The following is a 16,201-nucleotide window of genomic DNA, read 5'->3' on the forward strand; positions in this document are numbered from 1 at the left end:
ATGTAGTTTAAATACTGGTCTCTGGTGAGAGCGTTCTAGAGATTTGGAGCCATATGGAGCCTGCTAACAAATGGAGGCTCTGGGCCCACAAAGCTGGGGCCAGGCCCTGAACCAGAAGACCTCACCAATGTCCTGCCATCCTGCGAGACCAGCCAGCACGGCCCATGGGCATCTCTCCCCTGCACTGCTGTGTCCTGCCCCACTCAGGTCCTCATTTTGGGGCCCTGCAAATTGTTCTAACTGCCCCTCCTCCCATCTTCTATAGCACTGCCAGATCAATTTTCATGATGATTCTGATTTGCTTTTCATAAGTACTTTGTAATGTTCACTTCTTTTTGTCATTTCTCTGTTCAAAACACTTCAGGTCACCCCACTGCATACCAAACACAGTCTACGCGGTTTAGCTATGGATTCAAGCCCTAAGTGTGCAGCTTCACTTTCCAATCTTTCTCCACCACTTACATCCTCTGCTCACCCTGAGCCACATCCTGATGGTCTCACCCCGCCTCCCTTTGCATGCTTTCCTGTGCTTGATACTGCTCTATCCACATAACAAAAACTCTTTTGCTCCTAAAATCCTATCTTCTTTGAGGTTCACTTCAAATTCTGCTTTCCCATTATCATTCCAGCTAGAAAAGGTCTTGCTATCATTTAAATCCCCAGAAGCACTTTGTTACAAGTTCTTTAAGGTGCTTGCCAGACAGGTCTTGAATTGTCATCACAGTAGTGGGAAGTATGTTTGATCCTATCTACAACATCAGAAGCTCTTGGAGGGGAGAAGGTTGTAAAGCAGGTGTTGTCAATCTTTTTTGGTCTCAGGGCTGCTTTACTCAATTAACAGTATTTGAGGGCTCCAAATGGCTTTTGTTTATGAAAGTTTTATCTATAGATATTTCCTATATTAAAAATTAAAAATGAGAAAATTTGGCCGGGAGCAGTGGCTCACACCTGTAATCCTAGCACTCTGGGAGGCCGAGGCGGGTGGATCGCTCGAGGTCAGGAGTTCGAGACCAGCCCGAGCAAGCGCAAGACCCTGTCTCTACTAAAAATAGAAAGAAGTTATATGGACTCTAAAAATATATATAGAAAAAAATTAGCCGGGCATGGTGGCACATGCCTGTAGTTCCAGCTACTCGGGAGGCTGAGGCAGAAGGATTGCTTGAGCCCAGGAGTTTGAGGTTGCTGTGAGCTAGGCTGACGCCACGGCACTCTGGCCAGGGTGACAGAGCGAGACTCTGTCTAACAAAAAAAAAAAAAAGAGAGAGAAAATTTTAAAATATTTGCTTATTAATTCACTTCCTTTTTCTTAGAGACAAGGTCTTGCTCTGTTGCCCAGGAGTGCAATGGTGCCATCATTGCTCACTGTAGCCTTGAACTCCTGGGCTCAGGTGATCCTCCTGCCTCAGCCTCCCAAGTTGCTGGATTATAGGCATGAGCCACCGTTCCCAGCCCTATTAATTCATTTTTTAAAAGCCCATTGGATGTTAACATAAATAACACGACTTAATGAAAAATAACTGTGTTTTCCAAAACAACAAAAAAATTTGTTTCAGAACAGTGGCATTGTTTTATATTTTTGCAAATCTCCTGATGTCTGGCTTAATAGAAGACAACTGGATTCTTATATCTGCTTCTCTCTGTGGTGATATGTGGCTTAGGTTGAAGTAAATGAAGAGAATCTGTCCTCACATAGACATGCAAGAGGTCCTTGGACCACATTTTGGGAAACACTGTCATAAAAGAGAAAGTATTGACCGGGAATCAGAAGAACTGCATTCTTATTCTGGCCCTTTCATTTAATTGATACATGACTTTGTTCAAGACACACACCTCTGTTTTCTTGTCTGTAAAATAGGTATATCAATTCGTACCTCACAAGATTATGTGCTAAAGATTAAGTGAACTAATATATTTAAAGTGCCTGGCATGTGGTAGAGTTTAATAAACACTGGCCTGGCTAGGAGGATTATCAAGTTATTGCTATGAGGCAAGAGTAATTGCTGAAGGTTGGACAACAACAGATGTCTACAGAGGAGGAGGAAGGCCTTGGTTAGGCCTTCAAAAGAAAGGACATAAACAAGCAGAAAAACCAAGTACAAGGACAGGTAACAGGTTTTACACATTTTCTTTTTTTTTTCTTTTTTTAGAGATGGGATCTCACTATGTTTCCCAGGCTAGTCCCCAACTGTAGGACTCAAGCAATCCTCCCACCTCAGCCTCCTGAGTACCTGGGACTACAGTGCGTGCCACTGTGCCTGGCAATACATTTTTTAAAATGTTGTCCCTGTAATATAAACATGCTCATGATAGAAAATTTGGGAAATATGATTTTTTCCACATAGTTGAAGTCATTCTGTATGCAAAATTTGTAATCTGTGTCACTTAATGGCATATCATGAACATTTCTCCATGTTATTAAATTTTCTTTGACAACATTGATTTTAATCGCTGCTTAAGATTTCATTGCATGGATGATTTATTTAACCATATCCCCATAGGATATCCAAATTGTTGTTTTACATTTTTTGTAATTATAAAAAATGCTACACTAAGCATTTCTCTTAATTAATCTTTGTCCCAGTTTGTTAAGATTGTCTAGGCTAGCTTTCTAAAAGGAAAATTATAGACGATACGTCTTATGGTTAAGATCAAAGGCTCTGGAATCACTTGACCTAGGTTTGTATCCCACCTAACATCCTTCTTTGGGGGCAAGTCACTTAACCTCTTTAAGCCTTAGTTCTTTCACCCATGTAAGAATAACACTTCTTATCTCACAGGGTTCTTGTGAAGATTGAGGGTCCTTGTGAAAGCAAAGTGCTTTTCTTAGAACCTGACACAATATATGAGCTCCATAAATGTTAGCTGTCATTATTATTACAAATTAAGTTCATATGCATATATATACATTTTTTAAAGAGACAGGGTCTTGCTATATGGTTCAGGACTCAAACTCCTGAGCTCAAACGATCTTGCTGCCTTAGGCTCCCCTGGGTAGCTGGCACCACCGTGCCTGGCTTTAAGTTTGTATATTTAATCATATCCATGTATATACATACAACTGGTCTGTTTCTGGAGTATTGGTTTGGCTCCTTTATTCTGTCAATTCTTGTACTAACTGTAATTATAACCCTTTATTTTTATATTACTTGTTTCATAATGAGTTTGAGGTAAAGAGCTAAAAATATAGAGAGTTCCCTTTTTTTCCCTCCTGTTTGCTTTTCTTGTCTGATTTTTATTGCAGATGAACAGTAGAATTATTTTATCAAGTAACAAAAGATTCCATTAGAAGTGTGATTGAATGTTGTAAAAGTGAGAAATTAATTTGGTAAAAATTGACATCCTTATAAGATTCATTTTTTTTCTAAGATTATGGCTTATTTCTCCATTTTTTCAGTCTTCTATCTTTCTACAGAATTTTATAATTTTCTTTTTTTTTTTTTGAGACAGAGTCTTACTCTGTTGCCTGGGCTAGAGTGCCGTGGCACCAGCCTAGCTCACAGCAACCTCAAACTCCTGGGCTTATGCGATCCACTGCCTCAGCCTCCCGAGTAGCTGGGACTACAGGCATGTGCCACCATGCCCGGCTAATTTTTTCTATATATATTTTTATTTGGCCAGATAATTTCTTTCTATTTTTAGTAGAGACGGGGTCTCACTCTTGCTCAGGCTGGTCTCAAACTCCTGACCTCGAGCGATCCTCCCGCCTCGGCCTCCCAGAGTACTAGGATAATTTTCTTAATATAGGCGTCTCACATTTTTCAGTAAACATACAACTAAGGATTTTATGGTGATATTACTGTTAACACTGTGGATGGGGAAAATACTAATCACAATAAATAATATATATTGAAGGCTTACTATGTGCAGGGTAGATTCTAAGTACTTTACTATATTAACTAATTTAATCCTCATAACAACTTTATAAGAACTATTATTTACATTCCCATTTTGTGGATACACAAACTGAAGCCAGAGGGGTTAGGGTCAGATGGTTAGTAAATGGATGAACAGGGCTTTAACCTCTTGCCATCTGGCTTAGCAAGCCATGCTCTTAACTATCATATTATTGGGATATTTTTACTAATTATGTCTTCTAATTTAGTAGATAAGAAGGCTACAGATTTATTTTATATTTATCTTGTGTCAAGTGGCTTCTCTGCATTCTATTATTAATCCTCATCATTCTAAAATTGATTTTCATGGATTTTCTATGTATACAATCATATCCTCTGCAAACGATGATAAATTTGCCTCTCCCTTTCCAAAAGTTATAACCTCTTTTTTTCTATTTCTAGTCTCATTATATTGGATTTTTCAGAATAATATTAAATAATTCAGTGATGAAACTAGACATTCTTGTTTATCTTTACATAAGTTGACTTCATATTAATATATACACATATATGAAGAATATTAAGACTGTTAAGAATGTTCATAGAAAATGCAACTGACTTACCGTGTCCTCTTCTTTGACAAATAAAAATGATCAAATGTTTTTCTTGTTTGGTTTATTTTTGACCTATCATATAAATAAATTTGCTAGCACCTAGGTTTGTGTTAATTGTTGGGATAAACCCTAATTGGTTATGTTATATAATGATTAAGTTAACATACTGTTAAGTTTTATTTATTAGTGCTAAATATTTTAGGATTTTTACATTTATATCCATAAGTGAGGTTCTATAGCTTTTTTGGGTGCTATTTCTGACAGGTTTTGATGTTAAGTATGTTCTGGCTTCATAAATAAATTGGGTGGTTTTCCATTTCTTTCTATGTTCAGAACATTTTCTGCTTTCTATTCATTTTGACAGATAAATACTGTATAATAGAGATGACAAGAAAGAGAATGCAAATCGGCACAGATTATTTTGCCTCAGTAACTCTGCCACTTTTGTAGCTGGAGGACAGCCTTGATTGTGAAGAAGCAATTTGGAGCAGTAGGAGGGTCAAACGGGCCATTATTCTGGTGTTGAAGAGAGTGCCTTGCTGGGCAGGCACGGAGGTGAGTGAAGGTGGGCCTGGGGAGGGAGGCAAATGCTGAGGGAGGAAGGGAGCACAACAGAAGGTGAAAAGAGGGTTTATGATAGGCTGGAGGTGTTTAAACAAGGACAAAAAACAGAATCCAGTGAAAGAACTGGGCCTGAAGGTGAGGAATGCTGGTGGGCTCCCTGGGAGGATTACCTGGGAGAGGGTCCTCCCCTCCAGAAAGTCTCCAGTGCTCTGGCCTATTGATCACTGGCTCCTGTTGGAGACAGTAACATTATTTCTCACCTGGGGTATTTGCCCTTTTGTCCTACCATCTCCCTAACTTCACCTCAGCAAAGGCCTACATCCCACAGTGCAACAGTGATTCACATGCTTCTCAGCACGCAGGCCAGCATGGAGGGCGCAGCAGAGAGAACTGGAGCTTAAGAATAGGCTTCACCAAGTTTGACTTAATGCCTAGGGACAAGTCTTGTTCAAAGTTCTCTGTTTCTTTTTCAGTCCTTCCCTTCTCGCTCCTCTACAGATAGCTTATGTAGACAGACTCATGACATAGGAAAGTGCTGTAGGAAAGGTCAGAGCAATGTGATATAGAATTACTGAGAAATGTTCAGCATCATGCTTGCCACATAGCTGAGGCCATTTTGAATGAAAAGACAAAGACAACACATGGACATGAAATTCAGCCTATGTAGACTTATTTTAAGGTCAGTCAGAAATTCTAGGCTCTTTTCACATTTTCACAAAAAGATTATTTTCACAAAAAGAAAATAATTTTCCTTTTGAAAATTATTTTAACTGGTGGCAAAACAGACATTACTGTTTCATAGATTTTGTCCTCCCTCCCTCTTACCCATGATGAGTTAGTTAACAACCAACAGAGCAGCCACCAGCTTGACATCAGGAGTGAGATGCCAGGAGCACAGATGGTCCACAACCTAGATTATTATCTGCTATGGAAGAAATAACATCTAGGCCGGGCGTGGTGGCTCACGCCTGTATTTACCCTAGCACTCTGGGAGGCCGAGGCTGGTGGATCGCTCGAGGTCAGGAGCTCGAGACCAGCCTGAGCAAGAGCAAGACCCCCGTCTCTACTAAAAACAGAAAGAAGTTATCTGGTCAACTAAAGAAATATATATGGCTGGGCGCGGTGGCTCACGCCTGTAATCCTAGCACTCTGGGAGGCCCAGGCTGGTGGATCACTCGAGGCCAGGAGTTCAAGACCAGCCTGAGCAAGAGCGAGACCCCGTCTCTACTAAAAATAGAAAGAAATTATCTGGCCGACTAAAATATATAGAAAAAATTAGCCGGGCGTGGTGGCACATGCCTGTAGTCCCAGCTACTCGGGAGGCTGAGGCAGTAGGATCGCTTAAGCCCAGGAGTTTGAAGCTGCTGTGAGCTAGGCTGACACCACGGCACTCACTCTAGCCCGGGCAACACAGTGAGACTCTGTCTCAAAAAAAAAAAAAAAAGAAATATATAGAAAAAATTAGCTGGGCATGGTGGCACATGCATGTAGTCCCAGCTACTCGGGAGCCTGAGGCAGGAGGATTGCTTGAGCTCAGGAGTATGAGGTTGCTGTGAGCTAGGCTGATGCCATGGCATTCTAGCCCGGGCAACAGAGCGAGACTCTGTCTGGAAAAAAAAAAAAAAAGAAACAACATCTAACAAGTCTTCTATGAATGCACAGCTGGGGCACAGAACAAGCAGGCCTCCTCAACAACTCTTTTTCTCCCTCTTAAAATGCCAGTGGAGCACTCACCCGCTTCCTGCGGACAACCACACACTGAAAAGATTTGCAGGGAAGAATTCCAAATAAATTCTGTACATACTGTACTCTAATGGAGGAGTGCATAGTGACTTCCTTCCAAAGAGTACAGTATGGAGAGCTGGGGTGGGGGAGCGAATCACTTTACAGTGGAGAAGCCTAATAAGCTCTACTTCTGCCAGGTGATAAAGTCAACATCAACAGCCATAAATCATGCTGATAGTATGAATCCTTGATATGATGTGATGAAAATGGCACTTTACCTCTGTGATCGTCCTTCTCTAAAAGCGTAACCCCAGTTTAATCATGAGAAGATCAACAGAGGGGCATCCTACAATATACCTGATGAGTACTCATCAAAACTATCAAGGTCATCAAAAACAAGGAACGTCTGAGAAACCGTCACAGCCAAGAGGAGCCTAAGGACACATGACAAATAAATGTAATATGATATCCTGCATGGGATCCTGGAGCAGAGAAAGGTCAGGTGGTGGTAATAATAATAATAGACATTCCCAGCATGTTCCATTATGAAACAATACAAGAAAAAAAATAGACAAAAGCACATCCAACCCCTTCAGGGTTCATGGCGCATTATCTTAGTTCTTTGGTTTTGCGACTTTCATCCTTTTGGGGCACTTACGTTGTGCCCAGGATTCCCCAGAGCTTATCCTATCCACACCCTTTCCATGTTTCCTAGGGCTCTGTCGCCCCACGGGCCATGGTGATCTCATTCACTCCTAGTGCTTTCAGATAGCTTTGTTCTGGCGACTTCCCAATCTGGTTGGGATCACTGTTCATCCAACTTTCTATTACACAGCGCCCCCTAGACGTCCAATTCAGCATGACCAAACCCAAACCCTGAGACTCCCTAATTCTCATTTCTCATCTCGTTCCCTGAGTGGACAGAACCCTAGGCATCACCCCTGACTTCTGTTTCTCATGGCCCCCTGCCAGTCATCCCTAGTTTCTGTCAACGCAGCCGCATAGGGCCTCCTGTATTGTGTTCTCTCCATCCTCACTTCTGGGCCCTCAACACCAGTTGGCTCCCTGCCTTCAGGTTGTTTCCATTTCCCTCCCTAGGTCTTTTCTTGCTTCATTCTTTTCCCTCGTTTCCGTCTCTCTAACAGATGTTTACACCATTTAAGACAGAGAATCACTAGGAATTAGTGGCTGAATTACCACAATGTATTTAAAAATGAAACATAGGCGACTAAGTCCATTTTAATAGCACCAGCCATTAACCCAGTTTTCTGTATTCTTATGGACCTAAGTAATGACGCAAGAAAAACCTCTGAAGAGAGAGACGGGAATAGCTGACATAACATGGCTGCAAGACTCAGTCAACTTGAGACCTAAACATGACAGCGTGAGAAGATAATGAAGAAACTAAACACTGAAAGTAAAGAGAGAGTAGAAAATGTCAATTACGACCATTTATATTGCAAGATGCTACATGAAAAGAGCGGCTGTCTCATCGAGCCAGCCAGGAGTCGAACCTGGAATCTTCTGATCCGTAGTCAGACGCGTTATCCATTGCGCCACTGGCCCTGAGACAATTGTGTCTGCCTCAGTTATAATACTTCAAGGTTATACTGCAGGGTTTCATGGGAGGTGTAGTCTCTGAACTGAATTCTGCGGCTCACGAAGCATTCTGGGAGATTGAAGTTCGTCACGAACCAGACCCTAAGATTGGTGGATCTGCGGGAACAACGCTATACGTCACTGTGCCGCCCGCGGATTGGTAGGAAGAGCTACGTCTCACCACTCCTCCTCCTACTCAGAAGCTGTGGAAGACGCTCTGGTTGTTAAGGCGACTCGTCCCGCCTTCTGGGGTCCTTTTTCGGCTTTGCGATTGGCTGCTAGTATCAAGGAATCCCGGCGTGGACTGCGCGAGGGAAAGATGGCGGCGATGGCGGTCGGGGGTGCCGGTGGGAGCCGCGTGTCCAGCGGGAGGGACCTGAATTGCGTCCCCGAAATAGCTGACACACTAGGGGCTGTGGCCAAGCAGGGGTGAGGGCCGGACCTCCACGAGCGGAATGCGGGGTCCGAACTCGGGGACGGAGAAGGGCAGACTAGTCGTCTCGAAGAGGCAGGGGTGAAGGGGTCGGACAGCATGAGGGCGGGAGAAACCATTACTTCTTGGCGGGGAGGAGGTCAGAACATAAGAAACTTACGCGAGCGTGTGGTCCCTGAGTCCAAAAAGTCAGGGGAGTTGTTGGGTAAACTCAAAAAGGGCCCTGGAGGTCGATATTATTGTCTGCGAGTGGAAGAAAGTGTTAGCGGGTAAGGGAGAAAAGAGGTTAATCTTGAGGGGGGAGGCATGGGCAGTACTGGAAAGCCAGTGACACTATAGTAGAAAAAAATACTTGGCGTGATTTCCATCTTTTCTCCTTATTCATCTTTTCCATGGCTGTGCTTTGGGGAGAAATTAAGGCATAGTGCAGCGGAAGTGACGTGCCCCAAGATGGGCTGAAACTCAACAGCCTAGTGGGGTGACTGATGGCAATTGAAAGGGCTTTGGAAAGTCGAAATGGTGTAAATCCAGTTGCTTGGATCTCTGGGCACTCCTCTCTTTACATGATGATTCTGGGTCTGTCGCGGTTGTAGGTTTGATTTCCTCTGCATGCCTGTCTTCCACCCGCGTTTCAAGAGGGAGTTCACTCAGGAACCTGCTAAGAATCGGCCTGGCCCCCAGACACGATCAGACCTACTGCTGTCAGGAAGGGGTAGGGACCATCCCATATGCCCTTAATTATTAGAGGCAGTTACAACTAATGCTTTATCAAAGCCTTCATTTTTCTCCTTTTCTTACTTGGAAGTATTGGTTAGTCCCTGGGATAATAGATAACTTATTGTTTTCTCCTTGCTTACTTGCTAAAAGCCTCAGTACCCTACTCTGTATCAGGCTGTCCCATATCTGTATAGAAACAGTCTTTGTCATCTCTACTCTGGATCCCCTGCTAAGAACTAGAAATTGAACAAGTAAAGTGCTGAACCTTATTTAGCTTTTGTCTTTCTTGGGTGGGGGAGTGCAGACTGGAATACGCTAATTGTGGGAAAGCTTTCTCCATGGATTCGTCCAGATTCAAAAGTGGAAAAGATCCGCAGGAACTCTGAGGCGGTAAGACTGTTTGACCTCTCTGCTGGATCTTTCTAAAAATTAGGTCTATAACCAAGCTGGGTGGAGAGAGTGGTCCCCCCCACCCAATAACTTGGTAAATAAAGACAAATCAACTGATACAATCCAATTATTTGGTTGTTAGCTTTTAACCTTTTCCTCTTGATCTCCATTCCAGGCCATGTTACAGGAGCTGAATTTTGGTGCATATCTGGGTCTTCCAGCTTTCCTGCTGCCCCTGAATCAGGAAGATAATACCAACCTGGCCAGAGTTTTGACCAACCACATCCACAGTGGCCACCATTCCTCCATGGTATGGTCAAGGGGCTCCTTTCCTGCTGCATAGTATGGTAGTCAGGCTGCCTTAAGTACCGTCTTGTGCCTAGCCATTTAGTAAAAGGTGTATTTGGCAGAATTAAAATACCAGTATTTCCCACGCTCCCCATCTAAAAGTAGTATGAAGACAGTTTCAAAACATAGAGAATATATAATTATTTCCAGAAACTTATAGTTGAAATAAAAGACAAGACAAATATTTATGTAAGAATATATATAAGGTACATGTACCCATACATAACCACAAATCAGTAAAAGCATATAAAAGGATTCACTTGAGGTCCACATCAAGATCTTTTTAATTGGGAGGAACTTTTTAGACCTAATGAATTCAAAGTAGAGTTCTAAAACGGTACCTGTTCCTCTGCAGTTCTGGATGCGGGTACCCTTGGTAGCACCAGAAGACCTGAGGGATGATATAATTGATAATGCACCTACTACCCACACAGAGGAGTACAGTGGAGAGGAGAAGACATGGATGTGGTATATCTCCTTTTATTGCTATACCAGGGCAAGGGCTAGGGTGAGGGTGGAACCTATAGGGAGGTCTCCTTGAGCTATGGTGATTGGTAGGCCATGTGTATTTGACTGTATTTTTCTGTTTTTCTGTATTTGACTCTGGATAGGTGGCACAACTTCCGCACTTTGTGTGACTATAGCAAGAGGATTGCAGTGGGTAAGTCCATGAGGATCCTGGAATAGGTCTCCTTTCTCTGACCTCCATGAATAAGATTCAGGAGTTTCATGTTTACTTAGCAATTTTGCTACTTTCTCTGTGCCTTAAATTGCCTTGCTCTTAAAGAAGAGAAATAAACACATCTTGCACAAAGGAGCAAGAAAGGGCTTCTTGCCTGGCAGTGGTTGACAGGTCTTTCTCTTCCATTGTGTAGCTCTTGAAATTGGTGCTGACCTCCCATCTAATCATGTCATTGATCGTTGGCTTGGGGAGCCCATCAAAGCAGCCATTCTTCCTACCAATATTTTCCTGACCAATAAGAAGGGATTTCCTGTTCTGTCTAAGATGCACCAGAGGCTTATCTTCCGGCTCCTCAAGGTGAGTGGTAGAAGGGTTCTAAAGGTGGTCCAGCCTTATTCACATGTGTATGATGCTTTTTTCTTGTGGGGCTGACACTTTCCCTTTCTGGTTTCTATAGAGCAATTTCAGCAAAGTTGGGGTTGAGAACAAAAAGGCAAATGTCACTAGGAGCCCCAGAAACCTTTCAAAAGGAACTGGACCTGAGAACTTTACAGAAGGTTTCGTTTAGGAAGTTATAGCAAGGATTCATGGGACTCTTTGAGCCAGGATGATGCTTATATGGCATAAGAGGGCTTTATAAGTTTACTGAAGGCTTGTGCTGCTTTTTTCGGTATTGGGGCAGACACTGGGGAACTGTCGGTCTGGTCCTTATTTTGTGCTATGACTCTTTGGTTATAAACCATAATATCCCAGAATCTTGGTTTGAGGGCTGTATCTGATGGTTCGACTTCTCTCATAGCTGGAGGTGCAGTTTATCATCACGGGCACCAACCACCACTCAGAGAAGGAGTTCTGCTCCTACCTCCAGTACTTGGAATACTTAAGCCAGAACCGCCCTCCACCCAATGCCTACGAACTCTTTGCCAAGGGCTATGAAGACTATCTGCAGTCCCCGCTCCAGGTGGGTCTGGAGTATACTGAGAGGAGGAAGGTGGGGATGAAAATGTCTCTTGGCAGTAGGTGCCCCCAAATCTTAACAAAGTTCAGGAGGCAATGGGGAGTTTTTGATGTTTGGGTGCATTGTCCTTTGCCAGAAACTGGCTAACTTTGTCTTTTTCCTCTGATTCATCAGCCACTGATGGACAATCTGGAATCTCAGACATATGAAGTGTTTGAAAAGGACCCCATCAAATACTCTCAGTACCAGCAGGTACAGTGTGGGGCCCAGGCTAGTAAAAACACAGGGCCAGGATGACCTGGGCAGGATGGGATTATAGCCATGAGGTGTTCTTTCCCTCCCCCAGGCCATCTATAAATGTCTGCTAGACCGAGTATCAGAAGAGGAAAAGGATACCAATGTCCAGTGAGTGCTTTCCCTTCTATCCTAGGGATTTGCATGCCTACTTCTCTATATGCTGAGTCTGCTTGACATTTCCCCTTTCTTTCTTAGGGTACTGATGGTGCTGGGAGCAGGTCGGGGTCCCCTGGTGAATGCTTCCCTGCGGGCAGCCAAGCAGGCTGACAGGCGGATAAAGCTGTACGCTGTGGAGAAGAACCCAAATGCTGTGGTTACGTGAGTAGCAACCTGCTTGCTGAGAAGTTTCTCCCGGTTGCCAAATTTCTTTAACATCTCTCCTTACCTTATTGTCTCTGTTTCAGGCTAGAGAACTGGCAGTTTGAAGAATGGGGAAGCCAGGTGACAGTAGTCTCATCAGACATGAGGGAATGGGTGGCTCCAGAGAAAGCAGACATCATTGTCAGTGAGCTTCTGGGTTCCTTCGCTGACAATGAACTGTCACCTGAGTGCCTGGATGGAGCCCAGCACTTCCTAAAAGGTGCCTCCAGGTTTGAGTATTTGTGGAGGGTAATGGTGGGTGGGGCAGCAACCTGGGAGGAGGTTACAGGGTTTAGGGGAAAGTGGGTTGGACTTGGTTCAGATCATATGAGGTTGTTGTTTTTTTTTTTTCCTTGAGATGGGGGTCTCGCTGTATTTCCCAGGCTGATCTCCAGATTGTAAGAGTTTGAGCACTGCTGCTACCCTGCCTCTGTGCCCTTAGCAAATAAAATCATTCTCCAAACCCTAGTGTTCACATCTGTAAAAGGAGGGGAATGGACTCTCTGTGCTGACATAATACAAACCTTGGGCTTTTGTGGGCCTTTGACACCACAAAAGTTAAGAACCACGAGATTAACCAGATAGACTGTCTTAAATTCCTTCAGTTTTAATCTTGTGTGACTATAAATTAACCTAGAAGTAGAATCCCCCATGACAGGAATTGGGGGCAGGCAGGCCAGGGAGTGCAACATGGATCTGCCTCTTCCTATCATGTCCATGCCAGCCTTGGTCTATTTCGACATGGGAGAGTTGAGCCTTCATTTAGTACAGACCCACTATTTCCCTCCCTTGGGAACTAATTTGACCTTCCTACTCTGCAGATGATGGCGTGAGCATTCCTGGGGAATACACCTCCTTCCTGGCTCCCATCTCCTCCTCCAAGCTGTACAATGAGGTCCGAGCCTGTCGGGAAAAGGACCGTGACCCTGAGGTAAAGAACCCCTCTTCTGGAATGAAGTGGTAGTCTTTAGTCCTCCTCTTTTTCTGTATTTGCTTCAACTATTTTCTTCCACTGGAGACAATGAAGAGATGAAGGAGAAGTTGGGGGTGGGGAAAGTGGTTGAAGTAAAACTATGCTTTTGTAATCTTTCTCTGTGTCCTTTAGGCTTGAACTTCTTTCCTTGGGGAAGTAGGTATCTCTTGCCTATCTTTTCTAGCTCTTGCTCTCTCTCTCACCTGGGACAGGCCCAGTTTGAGATGCCTTATGTGGTACGGCTGCACAACTTCCACCAGCTATCTGCACCCCAGCCTTGTTTCACCTTCAGCCATCCCAACAGAGGTAGGTTCCTGTATGGCTATCCTCTGACTGGAGGAGTCTGAGCTCACCCTCCTGCTTGCTTCCCTTGCGGTCCTAAATCTGCCCTATTTAGGCTTCCCTTCCTGGGTGTTGCTCATGCTTTACCAAGTTGTCTAGGGCTTCTGGCCTCTTGTCACCCACACAGTTCTTTTCTGACAGATCCTATGATTGACAACAATCGCTACTGTACCTTGGAGTTTCCTGTGGAGGTGAACACAGTGCTGCATGGCTTTGCAGGCTACTTTGAGACTGTGCTTTATCAGGACATCACTCTGAGTGAGTGTCTGTGGCAGTGGATGGCAGGGCATGAGGTTGGGCTGCCAGGGCAGCTTATGTACACATTTTCATTTAGATTCAAGGGGAGCCCCAGAGTCAATGAGTGGAGATCTTTGACTGTTTCTGTGATCACAGAAGAGACCCTCCTAAACATAGACAAAATGCACAGTCATGGAAACTTCCATTTTTTCATTCTTTTGTCCACACAGGTATCCGTCCAGAGACTCACTCTCCTGGGATGTTCTCATGGTTTCCCATCCTCTTCCCTATTAAGGTAGGAATTACCTTTAAGACTCTGTAGGTTAAGGAGTAACTTTTGCCATTGGTGTTCTGCCTCTTTCCTTCTCTCAGGAAGATACGTGGCTACGATCCATGTTCTGCTCTCCCATGCTCTTCAATCCTGGTGATAGAGTACTGGGATTATCTGTAGTGAACTTCTACCTGGCCTCTCCATGTTTACTCTGGCTACTCTTCTGTCCATTCTCTACCTTGAGCAAGAGTCACCTTTATTTATTTATTTATTTATTTATTTATTTATTTATTTTGAGACAGAGTCTCACTTTGTTGCCCAGGCTAGAGTGAGTGCCTTGGCGTCAGCCTAGCTCACAGCAACCTCAAACTCCTGGGCTCAAGTGATCCTCCTGTCTCAGGCTCCTGAGTAGCTGGGACTATGGTCACCTGCCACCACAACCAGCTAATATTTTTCAATATTTTTTTAGAGATAGGGTCTCCCTATGTTGCCCAGACTGGTCTTGAACTCCTGGCCTCAAGTGATCCTCCCACCCTGGCCTCCCGACTGGCTGGGATTACAGTGCCACTGTGCCCGTCCCAAGAATCATCTTTTAAAAAACTCAAACCTGTCAATATACTTGATATATTCCATAGTAAAAAAAAAAAAAACCCAGAAAACAAAAATGATCTGACCTTTCTGCTGTTTAAAACTCTTCAATGCCTTCCCTCTGCCCTTAGGATAAAAATCAAAATCTAAGACATTGCTAATAAGACTTGGTATAATCTAGTTTTTGCCTGCCTTTTCAGCTATTGTCCCATTGCTTACACTGCTTCAGCGCTATGGACCTTCTTTTGGTTTCTCTAATACCCCTTCTTTCCTACCTCAGGCTTTCACACCTTTCTCCTAGAACTCTCCATTTCCTGTAAAGTTCTTTGCTCATCTATCTGTTCACATAGCTAACTTAACTTCCAGGTCTCCTTCAAAATATATATTGTCATATAAACTTTACCTGACCTCCTAGACTGGGTTAGTGTTCCCTTTCATAGGTGCTTTTATAGCACCCTGTATGTGTTCACAGCACTTACCACGCTTTATTTGTTCCAATGTCCGATTGTTGAGTGTTCTGATAGATTTCAAGTAAGTTTTATGAAGGTTGGAACAGTCTGTCATGTTTATCACTTTATCTCCACACTTACCTTAATGCATCACCACATATAATTCATTAGCTCCACCCTGAACCTCCTGTATTTCTTCTTACAGCAGCCCATTACGGTGCGTGAAGGCCAGACCATCTGTGTGCGTTTTTGGCGATGCAGCAATTCCAAGAAGGTCTGGTATGAGTGGGCTGTGACAGCACCAGTCTGTTCTGCTATTCATAACCCCACAGGCCGCTCATACACCATTGGCCTCTAGCCCTGCATGCAAGTGTCCAGAGCCTTAGAAGCAGATTCAGCTTCTGCTCCCGTAGCACAGAAGGTGCAATATATCAATGGGCTATGAGTCTTCTTGCCCATCAGATAGGAGCATTTCAATCTGCTTTCCTACCTTATGTCAACGTGGGCAAGGGGTAAGAATAATTGCAGGGCTCAAGCCACCAACCTGTGAAGACCTCAGGCCAGGGCATGAGGAATTAGTGCTGGATCTGAAGCTACGCACTCAGCCTCAAGAGCTCCCTGGAATAGTCCAGAGAACATGTGGTTGGAACAAATTTTCAGCCCTTCCTCAGCCTTCTCTGTTCTTGTTTTGATGGTTTTGTGTAAGAGGAAATACAAATAAAGTTATAGCCCTTTCCTGCTCAACCCCTCCCTCTGCCATTGTTTTCCCACACATCACTTAGCCCAGGCATGTTCAGATCTCTGCCTTTATCCTATCTAGG

The 16,201-nt window shown here is 43.8% G+C and overlaps 1 protein-coding gene and 1 non-coding gene across 4 annotated transcripts; one reads left to right on the forward strand and one right to left on the reverse strand.

Moving 5' to 3' along the window:
* Positions 1-8,229: 8,229 nt before the first annotated feature.
* On the reverse strand, positions 8,230-8,302 carry TRNAR-ACG. The gene has a single exon. It is a non-coding gene; the product is annotated as a tRNA-Arg (tRNA).
* Positions 8,303-8,462: 160 nt separating this feature from the next.
* PRMT5 (protein arginine methyltransferase 5) lies at positions 8,463-16,124 on the forward strand. Of its 3 annotated transcripts, none has more exons than XM_045525842.1 (17): positions 8,463-8,764; positions 9,362-9,480; positions 9,790-9,875; positions 10,051-10,185; positions 10,579-10,691; positions 10,835-10,884; positions 11,099-11,262; positions 11,705-11,866; positions 12,038-12,115; positions 12,210-12,268; positions 12,356-12,478; positions 12,565-12,740; positions 13,342-13,451; positions 13,706-13,799; positions 13,977-14,093; positions 14,303-14,367; positions 15,586-16,124. In XM_045525842.1, exons 1-17 carry the CDS (start codon positions 8,655-8,657, stop codon positions 15,736-15,738), a joined length of 1,914 nt encoding a protein of 637 aa, XP_045381798.1. In that variant the 5' UTR covers positions 8,463-8,654; the 3' UTR covers positions 15,739-16,124. The 3 variants fall into 3 exon arrangements, with proteins under 3 accessions (XP_045381798.1, XP_045381808.1, XP_045381818.1); XM_045525862.1 differs by lacking the exon at positions 8,463-8,764 and adding an exon at positions 8,791-8,849; XM_045525852.1 differs by lacking the exon at positions 9,362-9,480 and having other exon boundaries at positions 8,675-8,764.
* Positions 16,125-16,201: the final 77 nt, after the last annotated feature.

Source organism: Lemur catta, chromosome 1 (assembly GCF_020740605.2).
Source record: "Lemur catta isolate mLemCat1 chromosome 1, mLemCat1.pri, whole genome shotgun sequence".
NCBI lineage: Eukaryota > Metazoa > Chordata > Mammalia > Primates > Lemuridae > Lemur > Lemur catta.